This window comes from Pleurodeles waltl, chromosome 8 (genome assembly GCF_031143425.1).
Source record: "Pleurodeles waltl isolate 20211129_DDA chromosome 8, aPleWal1.hap1.20221129, whole genome shotgun sequence".
NCBI classification, from domain to species: Eukaryota; Metazoa; Chordata; class Amphibia; order Caudata; family Salamandridae; genus Pleurodeles; species Pleurodeles waltl.
This window is the reverse complement of record NC_090447.1, coordinates 661,109,865-661,127,402: the sequence shown is the minus strand read 5'-3', so window position 1 is coordinate 661,127,402 and position 17,538 is coordinate 661,109,865. Positions and strand designations below refer to the sequence as shown.

The 17,538-nt window shown below is 43.7% G+C and overlaps 1 protein-coding gene across 4 annotated transcripts in view; it reads left to right on the top strand.

The window, feature by feature from the left end:
- DMD (dystrophin) overlaps positions 1-17,538 on the top strand; it is a 6,960,831-nt gene that overhangs the window by 2,373,300 nt on the left and 4,569,993 nt on the right. For all 4 annotated transcript variants that reach the window (XM_069204753.1, XM_069204754.1, XM_069204752.1 and 1 more), the window contains one exon: positions 3,411-3,581. In XM_069204753.1, the coding sequence (XP_069060854.1) occupies positions 3,411-3,581 (171 nt within the window). The remainder of the gene's footprint in view (positions 1-3,410; positions 3,582-17,538) is intronic.

Sequence of the window (17,538 nt, the reverse complement as noted above, 5' to 3'; positions counted from 1 at the left end):
CGGGACTGCAGTGTGGGGCGGGACGGTGCAACATGTCCCTCACAAGTGGTGTCCACAGGCAAAGGTGCAGGCAGTGGCACTGGTGTCCCCAGGAGTGTTGTCATCGGGTATGCCCAGGCTGCGGTGTGAGCAAGGCAATGCCAGTGTGTGGGGCCCACAGGTCACTGTGCAAGCAGCGGCTCGGTGGCTATGTCAGATGATGTCATCTGTGAGTCCAGGGTTGCGGTGTAAAGTGGGGCGGTGTTGCTCTGTGCAGCATTGGCAGGTCACGGTGCAGACCAGCAGCATCATTGGCAGAGTCGCGGTGGTTTTTCTTCCTGAACAGCATGAAACACACAGTTCCCAGTGCTGTAGGCAGATGAAACTGAAGTCTTTGGTATCCCTGAGACTTCCAACAGGAGACAAGCTCTACTCCAAGCCCTTGGAGAACTCTCTCAAGCAGGATACACAACAAAGTTCACCCTTTGCTCACTTGTAAGGCAGAAGAAGTAACTGCAGGCCAACTCAGCAAAGCAACACAGCAAAGGGGCAGTACTCCTCCTCCAGCTCTTCAGCTCTTCTCCTTGGCAGAGGTTCCTTTTGATCCAGAAAGATTCTAAAAGTCTGGGGTTTTGGGTCCACTACTTATACCCCTTTCTGCCTTTGAAGTTGGCATACCTCAAAGGTAAAGTCTCTTGTTCCCAAGATCCTGCCATGCCCAGGCCTGGCCCCAGACTCACTCCAGGGTGTCAGAGACTGCATTGTGTGAGGGAAGGCACAGCCCTTTCAGGTGTAAGTGACCACTCTCCTTCCACTCTAACCTAGATGGCCCATCAGGATATGCAGGTTACACCCCAGCTCCCTTTGTGTCACTGTCTAGAGGGAATTCACAACAGCCCAATTGTCAGTCTGACCCAGAAGTAGAATACACAAGATGGCAGAGGCAAAGAATGGTTTAAGAAAGAAAATACCCACTTTCTAAAAGTGGCATTTTCAAACAGGCAATTTAAAAACCAACTTTACCAAAAGGTTTATTTTTAAATTGTAAGTTCAGAGACCACAAACTCCAAATTTCGATCTGCTCTCAAAGGGAAACTGCATTTAAGAATATTAAAAGGCAGCCCCCATGTTAACCTTTGAGAGAGATAGGCCTTTCCACAGTGAAAAACAAATTTAGCAGTATTTCACTGTTATGACATGTAAAACACATCAGTACATGTCCCACCTATAACATACACTGCACCCTGCCCTGGGGGCTACCTAGGGCCTACATTAGTGGTGTCTACATGTAGTAAATGGGAAGGTTTGGGCCTGACAAGTGGGTACACTTGTCAGGTCAAATTGGCAGTGCAAGACTTCACACCCAGACACTGCAGTGGCAGGTCTGCAACATGTTTACAGGGCTACTTATGTGGGTGGCACAATCAGTGCTGCAGGCCCACTAGTAGCTTTTGATTTACAGGCCATGGGCACCTCTAGTGCACTTTACTATGGACTTAATGGTAAATCAAATATACAAATCATGGATAAACCAATGATCATTACAATTTATATAGAAAGCATTTGCACTTTAGCACTGATTAGCAGTGGTAAAGTGCGCAGAGACATTAAACCAGCAAAAACACTGTCCAGTATACCATGAAAACAGGAGGTCAGAAGGCAAAAAGACAGGGGAGACATGCCAAAAGGCTGCCAGGTCTAACACCCAGAGGAGTACTGATGAGAGAATCAGCCCCAAAGCATAACACCTTTGCATTATAAGCTAGAATGTATTCTCAGCTCAAACTTATCAGTGGACTGTTCAGGAATCTAAATGAGGCAGCATCTCATAAACAGAGTGCATCAGAAACTCAAAGGCAAGTCTCCAGCTGGAAAGTCAGGGAAGGAATCCAGGATCTACCTATTGGGGGTCAGAGGCCTGAGCTAATCTAGTCGAGGAGCACACATTGATATAAGCACCCAAATTACATGTTGCTACATTATTCTTTTGCCTTCTTCATCCTCCAAAAGAATCTCAACAACTCCTGGGAATAAGCAAACTCTTCCGTTTCCCTGGCTAGTATAATAAGCTTCCAGACATTGCATCTTGAAATGTTAGGTTGTTGATGTTTTGTGGTAAAAGCAGTATTCTCATTAATCATTCTTCCAGACAACTTCTCTTCTCTCGGTGAAAAAGCAATATCGGTCCTCCAATACATAACAAATGCCTACCAGTTAGCTATTGGTAATCTTCTGAAGTTGCAACATCTGCAGCATAGAGATGAAAAACATCTTTCACAAGCAACGATTCAAATAGAAAAATAAGCCTTTCAGTGTGAATGCATTACTTTTCATTTAATATGGCATCAATAGGCTGAAATAATTCAGCACTTTACTCGCACAGGCATTCAATATTTAAAAATGGTTAACTACTACACATTTTGCATTTTCCATATGTTTCATTCAAACATAAACCTGTGTGCATTATTAATAAGCATATTTTGACAGCGGATAAAATTTGCTTTAGTACATGCATGGGGTGAAATTCAGTTTTCCTTTGCAGGAGCACACGAAGCGTTGTAGCAGAGATAGGGTGACCCTGCTAGTTGCTGCATTTCGTGATTCTTACCTTGGAAGGAAGTCACACTACATTTTATGGCCTCAGTCCAGTCCTGGAAACGCTTCTTCACCTTAGACCTTTCTAAGGTAGCCAATACACAGTACTATGTTTTAGCCTTCTCTAGCCAACATGGTTGGCATGTGTTTCCAAATAATGTTTTTTCTGTTTGTCCAGGCTGTTTACGGTGTTCTAACGAATGCAACAATATCTCACAGAGCAGCCATAGTTCTTTTGTGGTTCCTTCACTTTCCATTATCTTTCCAGATAATTCTTATTTCTTAGTCCTGTCCAGTCAGATCTATTTATGTCTGTCTGGCCTTTTCTTATTGGGCCTAATTTGGAATACAACAGCTTCAGGAGACTATTTTTTCAGCCTCTGTTTTTTTTCCTTCCCAGGGGCCCTTCACTGCAGACACCTGCTTCTTTCATGAAATACATTTGTGCAATGGCATAGTGCCTACAGAAAGGCTTTGCCCTTGCCTCAGACAAATAAAGGCAAGGCAATCAGACCTAAAGTTGCGTACAGCCCTCAGTGAATACAATCGTACAGACTTTTGGGCATAGATAAGAAGTATGCTACTTTGCTTCAAAAAGATTCACTTGGCAAAGTAGTTTAAACGCCATTATTTGCTAGCGTAGCTAAGACAACAACTGTGGTACAATATTATGACTGGAAAAGGTTATTGAAACCATGTTGTACAATGCGAGGTAAAGGAGAGTGTAAACGCTTGTAAAAGCATTCAGTTAAGATTTTTACTGTATGAAATATAAGAATCGTAATGGAGAATCTAGTCTAGACAAACATTACAACCAACAAATTTGTTCTCCGCAGGTGACAGAAGGAAAGCAGACTTTGGAGAAATGTTTGAAATTGTCCCGAAAGCTAAGAAAAGAAATGGGCGCTCTGACAGAATGGCTGTCAGTGACAGATTCAGAATTGACAAAGAGATCTGAAGTGGAAGGGATGCCCGTAAATCTAGAAGCAGAAGTTGCCTGGAGCAAGGTAAACAATGCATGGATGTGCTCATAACCTTGATTGAGGTGGCTGCCGGCTTATGACCCTCACTAATGCAGCCATATGCCACCCTGTGTGGAATTTAAAGTGAAACTAACTGTTGTCAAAAACCTGCCGGTCTCACTGTTAATCTCAAATGACATACGCTATTTTTACTGGAAGGATTAGTTATATTTGGCTAGGTTAAGATGAATACTGATCAATACATTTCAACAATTTAGGTCGACGTAATTCCTGTTTTATTGGCTTTTAGACACAGCTTTGAAAATAAAAAAACACAGTAACTTTGAAATTACGCAGTAGCAATGTAATTGAAAATACTTACCCTTGATATGTAATATATACGAACGCAGTGTAAAGATAAAGTCGAGATAAAAATGAACACAATTAAAAATGTGAAACTTCACAGTAGCTGGCAATTGAATACTACTGGCGCTATTTCTATTCTTACAACAAATATTTGTTATTCATAGTTTTTTAAATGCTGTTTTCACCTTCTTGATACCTAACCCCAAAAGATTTTTCATTAGCCAAAAAAGCACTCAGGAGGCCCATATTGATGTAAGCTTAGCGTCACCTTAGCGTCATTTATTTTGGTGCTAAAGCGGCACTAATATTACTCAATATTATATTTTGACGCTAGACACGTCTAGCATCAAAATATTGGAGTTAGCGCCATTTTTAGGATGTGTGAACCCACCTTGTGTCAATGAAAGGCAAGGTAGGCGTTCCCGTCCTAAAAAATGACACTAGCCCCAGCGCAGAAATGCTGTGCGGCTGGGAGACGGGCGAGCCCGCTTAGCGCCGTTTATTTAAATCCTGAACAGACCAAGCGTTGAAGTGAAGTTAGGCCCATTTCCATGGGGAAACACCATGGAATGGGCACAAAGATTCACACTCCAACCCCCAGCAACACCACCACCCAAAGCACAGAGACACTACATGAGGAGGGAGCCCATCCCAGGTAAGTTGCAGGTAAGTGTTTGTGTGTGTGTAGTGTGCCATTGGAGGCCCCTTACATGGGGCCCCCTGGCTGGCACTAGGTATGTAGGGCTTGCCCAGGGAACACTGGTCCACTGTGGTGGGCACTGGGGTGGTGGTAATGAATCCTGTCTGTACTTAGACTGGAGTAATTTTTTGGTTGCTTGTGCGTCCAAAAATTACGCTAGTCTGATTAGCGGAAGAAATTTTACCGCTAACCAGCCTAACGTCATTTCTGACCCACTAGCGCCATTTCACCCAACGCCTAGCATCTTTTTTTGTGACACTAGCCATTACTAAGCACCATTGTGCATCATTTCATAAATATGGTGCACAGATGGCTTTGAGGATTGGCGTTAGCCGAAGTTAAAAAAAAAACATTATGCCCAACTGAGTTAGCACAGTTGTGCACCATTTATCATAAATATCGGCCCCATTATTTCTACTTAAAACATTCATCTGCTTTGTACCAAATAAGAAGGTGACACCAGTTTCTTCATCCATGTAGATGTAATGTTAGACTGGATCATTCATTTAATTCCCACACAGGCACTGCTGAATGTGTCCCACTGTTTGAAAATGATACCGGGACAAGCTTAGCATATTTCTGTAGGGGCCAAACTCCTGGCAGTGTAGACGTCTTCCACCTGTGAAAATAGTGGGTAGGCGCTGCATGTACCTAAGACTTGTGCGCTGAATCAGTACCCACTATTGTTCAAAACCTAAGACTTCATATATTCCAGTACTATTGTGCCATATTTTATCAGTCCCACATAGAATTAGACACTCGGAAATTTCTAAATTTTCTCTATCCATAGGCCTATCTTATCCGTCCTTGTGGATTCCTAGAATCTTAAAAGAAGTATTTTTTTCCCAGTAGTTTGTACATTTTTGACCACCAAACCTCTGTTTTAAATCCTCAAATGAAATGTTACCTTCGAGCTGCAGGTGTCTGATACTTTAGCAGCTAAACATTGTACTTGCTTTCATGTATTTGAATGATAATCATTGAAAGTTCATGCAGTGGCCTAGCTGAAACAGATATGTAAATTGTAATTTAGGCCAAGTCATGTAAAAAGAAAAACAACATTTTGCTATTGAGAAAACGAGGCACGCTCCAACTTACACAGAAGATACAGCTTTGCTGGACATAATTCAAGTGGTATATGAAAGAGAGAGGAAAGTAATGTGAACATTTGCATCTATATTAAATCGCTCAATACATTCACAATGTATTGAGAGGTGCAAACTGTGTTTTCTCACCAGCATAAGTAATATGTTTAAAAATGTACCAGGCAGAAATAAAAACAACACGCGACATTGAGGGCTGCTTCTCTAATTGTTGATTTTGTCATTTACTTGACGCCAGGAAGGCTAACCCCCGGTGCGGCCCGGCGTTTCCTCATTTGCAGGTCTCCCCTTATCCTATGGAGCAGTGTATTTTGCACATCAGCCAGCCTGTCCTTCTGAATAATATTGTGCTCCCTTCCACCACACTGCTCAGAGGACAAATGACAGAATTTAAGGAAACACATTGATTATTCATAGCGCCTTAGTACAGTATATATCCTGCCTATCACCCAGGATCATTAGAATTAAAAAAACATACACAAGACACGATTTACCAGTGCTGGTAATTTACCCTCTTTATTTCTGCTGAAATGATAGAGCGTAAAATTTGCCTCGAATGCACTTGCATTTTCAGCACAACTAATTTATTTTTATTCCGTCTGATAATGCTGATTTATACTGGAGCTTCGGGGAACGTGATGGTTTATCCATGTTGTCTTATTTTGAACCTGTGGATGAGGTCAGATGATTTGAAGTAGTTCCACAACGCATTCGTGTTATCCCCTCTATTCGTCTGTGGCTGAGAACCAGCACAGCCTTATTTGTTCCATCGGGACAAATAACAATTGGAAAATACTCTTATTTCAATTCAGTGCGTATTACAAGTGCTGCAACAGCACTTGCTGTGGATGAAGCGAGAGAAAGCACATTATTAAGTCGAAGAAGCAGATACCAATTTTTAAAATTTTGCCCATGGTACAATGTCATGGTTGGGCAGTAAAGGTCTGTAGGTTCTGTCTACTTTGATGTTGTTCATTCCATCGATTGCGTCAAGAGGCTAATAAAGTACAATATAGTTAATACAGCTCTCACATGTCAATATTTGTTTGTTGAATAACCATGCACAAGCAAAACAGAATGCAAATGTAATACAGTGACGAGAAAAAAATGACATTGCCAAACTTCCTGTTGGACTTTTTTGCTTATGCAGGGTCATCCTCAATCTTTTTGCCTCCTGCCTCCTATTTTTTCTGACCTGTTGCTGTTGGCTTTTGAACTATGAGCACTTTACCACTGCTAACCAGTGCTAAAGTGCATATGCTCTCTCTGTAAATTGTATTATTGATTGGTTTATCCATGACTGGCATATTTGGTTTACTAGTAAGTCCCTAGTAAAGTGCACTAGAGGTGCCAGGGCCTGTAAATCAAATGCTACCAGTGGGCCTGCAGCACTGGTTGTGCCACCCACATAAGTAACCCTGTAATCATGTCTCAGACCTGCCAATGCAGTGTCTGTGTGTGTGTACTTTTACACTATAAATTCTACTTGGCTAGTGTACCCACTTGCCAGGCCTAAACCTTCCCCTTTCTTACATGTAAGGCACCCCTAAGGTAGGCCCTAGGTAGCCCCAAGGGCAGGGTGCAGTGTATGGATAAGGTAGGACATATAGTAATGTGGTTTATATGTCCTGACAATGAAATACTGCCAACTTCGTTTTTCACTTTTGCAAGGTCTGTCTCTCTCATAGGATAATATGGGGGCTACCTTTAAATATGATTAAAGTGTAGATTCCCTTAGAGAGTAGATGGACATGTGGAGTTTGGGGTCCCTGAACTCACAATTTAAAAATACATCTTTTAGTAAAGTTGATTTTGAGATTGTGCGTTTGAAAATGCCACTTTTAGAAAGTGAGCATTTTCTTGTTTAAACCATTCTGTGACTCTGCCTTGTTTATGGATTCCCTGTCTGGGTCAGTTTGACAGTTGGGTTGTTTTTCACCTCGCACTAGACAGTGACACAAAGGGAGCTGGGGTGTAACCTGCATTTCCTGATTAGCCATCTCTGCTAGGAGGGAGAGGTGGAGTGGTCACTCTCATCTGAAAGGACTGTGCCTGCCTTTGACAATGCAGGCTCCAACCACCTGGTGTGTGCCTGAGGCCTTTCCTGGGCAAGGCAGGATTTCACAAGTAGGTGTGAGTCCCCTTTGAAGAAAGGTGACTTCAAAGACTAAAATGGGTATAAGAAGGGCACCCAAATCTACAGACTTTAGAAACACTTCTGGAACCAAGAGGAACCTCTGCCTGGAGAAGAGCTGATAGCTGAGGAAGAAGTGCTGCCCTGCCTGTGACTGTGCTTTGTGGAGCTTTCCTGCAGTGCTGCTTCTGCCAGAGTAAGAGGGCAAAGACTGGACTTTGTGTGCCTTCCATCTTGTGAAGAAATCTCCAAGGGCTTGAGTTAGAGCTTGCCTCCTGTTGTTTGAAGTCTCAGGGACAGCAAAGACTTCTCTCTGCCAGCACCTGGAGTCTCTGGAGAGACTCCTGCTCTGACAAGTGGTGCCCTATCCAGTTCCTGGGCCCTTGAAAGGAAAGCTGGTGGAAATCGACTTCGGACGACTCCGGACTGACGCCACTGCCGAATCTGGTAACGCCGCCAGTACCTGACGCCACACTCCTTTGCTGGAACGCGACGCTCTTTGCAGGCCCGACGCCGCTGTAGCCCCGCTGAAGTCTGCGACTCCGTTGGAAGTCGCCGCACCACGTCGTGACCGACGCTGCTCGAAGTGCACGGATTCAACATTTCGCACAGACACCGCGATCCCCGACTTCGCGCATCGGCTTGTTTTCATTCTTCACTAAAGGTACTTTGCTTGGGGGTCTATGCGACTCCGTGTCCTGTGCCGCTGGTGTCAGCTTGTTGGGAACGACTCCGTCACGATGCCGTGTTAACATCTCATCGAAGCATTTTTGTTTCTAAGCGGTATTTTTTAGTTTAATCTTTAAAAATTAATAACTTGACTTGTGTATGTCGAATTTTTGTCGTTGTGGTCTTGTTTTGTTTAGATAAATATTTCCTATTTTTCTAAACCGGTGTTGTGTCGTTTTGTAGTGTTTTCATTAAGTTACTGTGTGTGTTGGTACAAATACGTTACACCTAGCGCTCTGAAGTTAAGCCTACTGCTCTGCCAAGCTACCAAGGGGGTAAACAGGGGTTAGCTGAGGGTGATTCTCTTTTACCCTGACTAGAGTGAGGGTCCTTGCTTGAACAGGGGGTAACCTGACTGTCAACCAAAGACCCATATTTCTAACACTTCCGATCAGTGGCAGGGTGGAGATCTACCCAAAATAGCAATTACAGGGAGGTACCGGAAAGGTCGGTAGAATGGATCTATTTCAGGTGTGATCAATAAGCACTGAAAAATACTCAGGGTGACAATTCAATGCAGTTAGACTAGAAATTCACAGCACATCAGACAAATCAATGAAGAAATAGGCTGATTTTTTTAGGATCTTCTTCAAATTTATGAATTCCCGAATTCATGGATAGTGTACTGCACTGTTCATTCTTGAGTGTAGGGATGCCATGGCTCACAAAAACGGGATAAAGCCCTACTTAACCCTTGTAATGGGCACTGTACACATTCCACAATGCATTTCTTCATCAGGTTAGTTCCAAAGCCCTGAAACATACACCAGCACTGACTCTTGAAACTTGAAGACAAAAATGATGTCACCAACGATTGACCTATCTCAAATCTACCAGAGGCAGCATGAGTATACAGTTACACATTTATATTTTAGAATACAGATCATAAGAGGAACCATTACCACACTGGCAAATATGAAAGAGCATCTTCTAAATCCCTTAAAGACCATTTTTTCACATTAAGACTACTTAGATCCTTCATGGACTGTGAGGTAATACATCAACCTATTCTTAAAATACACCTTAAAATTTAGAGGCTGTGATCCAAACTCTTTATCTCTTGCAAATATTTTTGAGACTTTAATAAAGCTGGCTTATTTCTCTTATTTTAAATGTAGTTTGTTAGAAATTGGGTCTCTAGTTGACAGTGGTATGTACCCCGCACAAGTACAGACCACAATCCTAGTCAGGGTAAGTCAGTTACACTCCCTAAATTAACCTGTGCTCACCCCCTGGTAGCTTGGCCCAAAGCAGTCAGGCTTGACTGAAGAGGCAATGTGTAAAGTATTTGTGCAATGTTTAATTACAATAACATAGTGAAAGACATCACATAAAGACTCCAAATCAGTTTGGAAAAATAGAGATATTTATCTGATTAAACCAAGACCAAAGCAACAACAAATTCAATAAGTAGATTCCAGTGAACACAATATCTTAAATCCTGGTGCGCGGTCTGCACAGCGTTCCTTTGCAAGGCTTTGTGTCACCTGGCCCTGGTTCAGAGAAGCTGAGCGGCAAGGCTTTGCAGGGCTTGGAGTCACTTTGCGTTGCTTTATGGTGCTTCTGATGACAACCACAGAAGACAGAGCACATTAGTCCCACTTCCAAGGTTCCAGGCCTGGAGTGGCACCACTTGGCTGCGTAGACTCACAAATGGTAGAGTCCAGGTGCTGTAACAGGTGAGTTGCATGTAGTAATTGATGTCCCTGAGACTGCAGAAGAAGAGGCAGCAAGCCCTTGGAGATTCTTAGTTGCAAGGATGTAGAGACAAAGCCATTCCTTTTCATGGCAGGCAGCCAGGTAACACAGCAGAGCAAACAGCAAAGTTACAGTTCCTCCTACAGCAGCAGCAGCAGGCCAACACAGCAGAGCAAGTACCAAAGGGGCAGTCCCTCTTTTAACAGCAGCAGTAGGCCAACACAGCAATGCCATTGCAGAGTTGCAGCCCCTCGTTGCAGCACAGCAGTCCTTCATCCTGGCAGAGTGTCCTTGGTTCCAGTAGAATCTGATTAGATGGGATTTAGGGTCCAGTATTTATACTTTGGTTTTGGAAGGTGGGAGAAGTTTCCAGAGGCAGACCTTTTAAATGTAAAGATGCTCTGCCTACCCTGTCCTGGCGTCAGGCTGGCTGGTTTGACAATACAGGGTCGTTAAGCCCTACTGTAGGTGGACTGGACAAATCTATCCAGGTGTAAGTGAGGCAGTGCTAAACTCCCTTGCCCCTAATCTAGGCAGTTAATGGCCAGCACTGATTGTGAAACCCACTTATAAAGCCCTCAAAACATGTCTCAGGCCTGGCATTGCAGCCTACGAGTGCAGATTTTAATTGCCATTTCCACCCGCAGAATAATCCTTTTGTCAGGCCCAAACCTTGCCCTTTTCTACATATGTCACCTCTAGGATAGAATCTGGACTGCCCAAAGGAAATGATGCAGTGTATTTAAAAGGTAGGACATGTACTTTTAATTTAACTTTGAAGTTACCTTATTACATCTAGTAATCTGTCATTTCCAAATGGGACCAGGAAGCTAGTTCATGTTTGGTGTCTTTGGAATTGGATTGAAAAATCCACACTTATAGCGAAGATGGATTTTAAATTACAATTTTGAATATGCCACTTTTAAAAAGTTGCCATTTTCCTGCCTTAGCCATTTAGTGATTGTAGCCTGTACCTGGGTCACATTACTGTGTCTAGCTGACAGTTGAGCTTTGTGCATTCCTTCTAGACAGCCATACACAGGAAACCTAGGTGTGACTGGATGGGCCATCACTGGCAGGATGGGAGTCAGGGGCTGGGCACAGCCCCACTTAAAGTTAAATATGCTGTGTCCTGGTTCCACACAAAGGCTGCATAACCTATGTAGTTATTCTGGAGCCAAGACAGGGAAGGGAGGATGCTTGGGGACTTCAAAGGGAGACCTCTAGAAGCATTTCTCCCCAATTCAAACGCACAACGGGGTGTCAGTACTATACCTCAGACACCCACTCTTCAGTACACTTGTGGATCTGTGGGTACTCTGCCAGAAAGAAGGACGACTGCAGTCTTTCTGTGGTGACCTGTTGCCTTCTTTCCTGTGTGAGAAAGACTGGACCTGCATCTCTTGAACCCAAAACCCCAGCGTGACTCCGTGGGTTAGTTGGCCTCCTGACTTAAGCCTCAGGACAGAAGGCTTCAACAATCTTGCTTCTGTACCTTGACTCTGCTGTGTGTGAGTCTATCCTGGCAAGTGGTGCCAACTCAATCCTCATTCTTCAGACGTGAGCCTAAGGTGTTCTGCCAGCTTCTGTGGATACAGCAGAAATAAAATTATTTCTTTGTTGCCAGATGCAACCCCAAGCAGAACCCATGCATCTCTGCTGTTGTATGGACCAAAAATCTGCATCACGTCATAGCCCATCTTCGACAACCATGCAGCAGGATCTTGCACCACAGCCTTGCAAACTCTCAGAACTGATTCATCGCTTTGGTTGGATAATGAATCTTTCACGTCGATTTTCGCAATATTCTGCAAACCAGGATTTAAGCTACTCTGTTTAGCAAGCCTAACTGGGTCCATGTGGCCAGCCTATGTTCCATTGCAGTCGACCTGAACTTGTAACTTTGTCCACTGTCCGACGTGACCAGATTCCGCAGTTGGCTTCAACCAATAACCCAGTTTCTTACAGCGAGACAACTAGGATCTTAGTCAGGTAACTCTTGAGTGCTAATACTGAGACACTTAATTTTTCTGTCCTAGAATCTAGCTCTTTCCCTAAAGTTTTCAACCACTATGTTGAGTATTTTCCTATGCCTACCAATTAGGTAGTGATCGTGAACTCTCTATTATGAAGAACTTTCTTTTAATCAGATCTCAATCTTCCACGTCCTCAAATCATTATCAACAGCACAGCATTTACAATCAGTTAACGATTGGAAACCATATGCATTGTGTTTAATGTGAGGTGAGTATCCAGTGTTGTGTCCGTATTTCTTTGCTGTAGTCAGCTGCTTTATTAATTTGTATGCTTACTGTTTTTGGTTCCTCACTTAGTGTGCAAATATTTCAATATTTATGGTGTTATTTAAAGTTGTTTCTTTATATATAATTACAGCCATTTGTTTAATTTATTGTGAAAATTCTGTTATAATGAAACTAGGCTCAATTTATACTCCGTCTTATTTTGCCTAGGCTTAGCAAAGGTGTGCTGTGAGTCAACGAGGCTAGGACACCAACTTTCCTCCTAAGCTGAGGGTCTGATTTAGAGATTGGTGGATGGCATGATCTGTATCAATCCCCCAGCTGTCACACTGCACCAGGGATAGGCTTGCCCATGCCCACTCAACAAAGGAGAGTGCCCAGACAACTGGAGCCACACAACCAGTGGGACATCTTTGAAATTCAAGTGTGCATGTGCCTGGCAGTGATGTTTGTGAGGGGTAGAGCTGAGATGCCAGGAGTTGATGTGACCAGTGCCTCCTGGATGATGCCATTTTGGATTGTCCCCACATGCTGGACAGTAGGGTTGGGACAGGGGTGGAGAGGTTATGTGGTACCCCAGGAATGGTTAGTGGTTTTGGTCTTCTGTAACCTTCCCCTCCCCTTTATAAGCTCTTGAACAAGGTGAAGATGCTCTCTTGTCTGCAAATTTCCCACTTGCTTCGCTGCTGGATCCTGGGACTGCCCAGGGGAACAGGAAGGAGGAACTCCCTGACCAACATTCAGGACTTATATCTCTGTCCAGTTGACCCCAGGACCAGTTGGTCTCCCCAAGGCCAGGGAGGCTGGCCCTCTTACTCCCCCTGATGACCAGTTAGGTGAATCCCTGGACTTTTATGTGCCCAGCAACAAAGCTAGGAAGGAGAACTGGTGCAGGGAGGACCAGCTTTTGGTGGGTTGTGCTGCTTTGGAGGTGAGGGTTGTTGTAACTGTCCGTGGTGGTTAGAGCTCGCCACCAGGGGTAAATGAGCCCAGGCTCATCCAAAACAGCCTAATGAGGCCCGAGTTATGGCATTCTAAAATCTGCCAACCTTTGACCTTAATTCCTCCGTAGGTCGCATGGGGCTCTGCTGCCATTACATCAATTTCCTTTGGGGTGGGCCAGGGCTCAGGAGGGTGGCGCAAGGACGCTGATGGCAATCTGTTGGAGGAGAAGCCTGTTCTTCTACCTCACCCAGGCACTCTATCCCCTGGGTGAAATTCAATTCTGGAGGGAGGGACCCCATTCCTCGACCCTCAAGTGCTGGAGGATATGCGGAAGCGCCATTGTGCTTCCCCAAAGTATTGTCAGTGAGGGGAGCAACATCGCTCTCCCCCCGCAGCAGGGAGAGGGGGCCCAGAACCCCATCCCTGAGCACTGTTATACACACAGGAGGTCTGCCACATTCTGCTGCAACCGTTTCGGGGAGCCAGTGATGGCAGCTGGGGGTGGGCTGCTCGAGCTGCCATTCAATGATGGCAGGCCCTTGGGTGCTCAGGTGGGACTGGGCACCCCCCTGAAAGAGAGAAACATGGTGTGAGGCCTCATCCCAGGAAGAAAATCCATAATAAAGACACTGCAGCGCTCCGTGGCTCAGCTGGAGAGCCAATAATATAATATTCACTGCTTCACGGAGACTTGCTATATAACGGCATCACTAAATTCCTCAGCATAACATGCACCTGCTGCTTGGGCCATCATGTGAGTCCCCACCCTAAGTTGAGGGGGTAAAAATCATCATCTCTCCCACTTTTCAAGGCATTTCCAAGTTCTTCCATGGCTGGAGATTATGCTTTGCAGCTGAGAGTAGTTTGCCCTCCAGGGGCCTTGTGTATGGTAACATTTTGAAAGGTGTGGAAGGTCTAAGCATGTGTAAAGCCATGTGCCCTCTAGGGTTTTATTGTATGGTTACACTGTAATTCTTTTTCATATAATTAAGCTCTCCCAAGGGCTGAATGTATGGTTACACTGCAGTGTTTTTCACCATGCTGTTTTTATGTGGTTACACCCTGTAGGGGCTGAATGTATGATTACACTGCTATGTTTTTCACCATGCTGTTTTCACATGGTTACTCCCTCTAGGGGCTGAATATATGGTCACACTACAATGTTCTTTCACCACTCCCTTTTTATTGTGATGCCCTCCAGGGGCTTTTCTGACCCTTACTGTCTAATGCCAAGTATATCAAAGAATGTGCAAACAAAAAGTTTAGTTCTGATAATTATTTTATTGGGTTTTCATGGTTATTACATATGTTTGTTGAGCTACTAGTATCACAGTTCTGACAATGAGTTATGCCAAAGTAACATAATTGTTGCTCAAAGACTTTTGAAACTCACTTGATATGTTTGGGTGAACCCTGTAGGGGGTCACAAGTGATTAACCAGTGTCCTCTATGGTATGTTCCATCTGCCAATGTATATCTGTAAATTAATGCATAGTATTTAGTAGTGTGTGTGCAGTAAATGTTCTTTCCATTTTCTAAAGAAAAAGTACTGTCCAGGAACATTTATTGAGTGATATTATTGCGTTCTAGTGATTGGTGGTACTAGCCCACACCATTTCCTTTGAGTAGCCCTTATACTGCTGTACCTCAGTACCTTGTGAAAGTCAAGTGCTACAATGGGATGTTTTGCTCCTGTTGACGCAGATATGCTAATTAGAAATTACTAATAAATGCTTATATGTTCTGATTTATAAAAGTTCATAGAGAAATTGTCTTGCGGTAACTGAACTGTGTACAAAACCAAGGCCTGATATCAGAGATACTTGATTGGAAGAAAATGATCAAATTGTCTTTTCTTGATGGCTCAGGTCTCGGAGATGGTACAGGGACATTGAGAGCAGGATATGCTGTATGCACAATCACAGTTACCTTAGAGGTTTCCTGGCTTCGATGTGTATATACTGCACAAGTAGCAGAATTGGTAGCTCTTACTAGAGCATGCCATGTTTCTGTGAGACTGAGAGTCACAATCTATACTACGGCCAATATGGATTTGAAATTGTTAATGATTTTGGTCAATTGTGGTTGCAAATAGGTTTCCTGCCCTCTACTGGTACACCAGTAAGAAATGGCAACAAGATGAAGGAGTTGGTGTATGCGATACAGTTACCTGAATGAATTCCTGTGGTGAAATGCAGTGCACATCAAAAGGCACAGGATTACATTTCACTAGGAAATGGACATGCAGATCAAGTCGCAAGGTTTTGCACATTGAACTGTATATTGTTCAAAGACAAGTGGCAATGGATGTCAGAAGAAGACAACACATGTACAAGTTTTGCATTAAAAGTGATTGATACTCTGGAAGAGTTGCAAACATTGCAAAGTAATGTTGACAAGGAAGAGAAACGTCTTTGGGCTAAATTGAAATGTGTTCAACGACCCGATGAAATTTGGGTTTCTGAGGAGGGTCGGATGGTCTGGCCAAATAGTTTAATGCCCCAAATGGCCAGATATTACCAAGGATAGGCACAAATTGGGAGGGATGCCATGGTTAGATTGTTCAAAATTGACTGGTTTAACCCTACGTTCAGGCAGGCAGCAGAGGCAGTGTGCCATCACTGTATAATTTGTCAGCACCTAAATGTGGGAAAAGGAACAGTGGTGAATTTGAGCCACATTGGAAGAGCAGGAGGTCCATTCAGCAGAATGCAATTGAATTTCATTGAGATGCCTGCGTGAGATTTGAAATACGTGTTGGTGATTGTGTGTGTTTTAGTCACTGGATTGAAGCATACCCTACAAGAATAAATTACAGTCTCACAGTAGCAAAGCTGTTACTTAGAGAGTTGAAACCACATTTCGGGTTTCTGATCTCTTTCGAATCAGATAAGGGAACTCACTTCAATAACGAGGTGATTAAACTCTTATGTGCAGCAATAAACATTGAGCAAAAGTTGCATTTTAGTTTCAACTCTGAAGCATCAGGAATAGTGGAACAGGTGAATGGTACCTTGAAATCAAGAATTGCAAAGATGTGTGCAGCTTCAAATCTGAAATGGCCAGATGCATTGCCTTTGGTGTTGATGTCTATGAGAAACACACCTGACAGGAAGACAGGGCTGTCGCCCCATGAGATCCTCATGGGCAGAGCAATGAGGTTACCAACAGTTTCAGCCAATGCACTTGTAAACATTACAGATGATATGGTGTTGGACTACTGCAAGGGTCTGGCTGATGTAGTTTGCACTTTCTCTCAGCAGGTGCAGGCCACCACCCTGCCACCCATCCACAATTCAGGGCACAACCTGAGAGCCGGGGCCTGGGTCGTTGTCAGAAAGCATGTTCGCAAGACCTGTTTGGAACCGCGTTGGAGGGGTCCTTATCAGGTGGTGTTAACAACTACAATAGCTGTGAAGTGTGCATGACTTCCAAACTGGATACACACAAGCCATACAAAGAGAGTGGTATGTCCAACAGATCATGAATAAGTGTTGTTGAAAGCACCAACAACAGTGAAACAGGTAGCCGTACCTGAGCAAGAAAATGAGCCAATAGAGCCAGAGCTCGTGGAAGATGGTTCTGTTACCCCTGGAGGAGATGGAGGTGAAGAATTACAGGAGGGTGGGCAAGAACCAATCTCAATGGGTACAGCAGGAGACCCTTACTCAGCGGAGGTTCTCCAAGAAGCAGTTCTGTAAAGCAGACATAGCCAGCTCAAGACCAAGAGGGTGAAAGAGTTGAGATGGATCAAAATCAAAGTGATCTGACTCCTGAGCCCATTGCGGTCCATCAGGAGAAAACACCATAGAAAAAGAGAAGGAGAAAACTCAAATTTTGAGAAGAATACTAACAGAAGGAACTGGAAAAGGAGATAATTGGCCTGAATCGCAGATAGGCAACAAAAAGGAACTGGTTATAAATGAAACAATAGAGGAAGAGGTGGATACTACGAGAAAAGAAGAATTGAGTGAAGGAGAATTAAGTGGTGATCGAAGGTTGAAAAGAAAGAGAATAGCAAGTCGACGTTACGCAGGACCAGAATGGGCGTATGCAACTACCAATG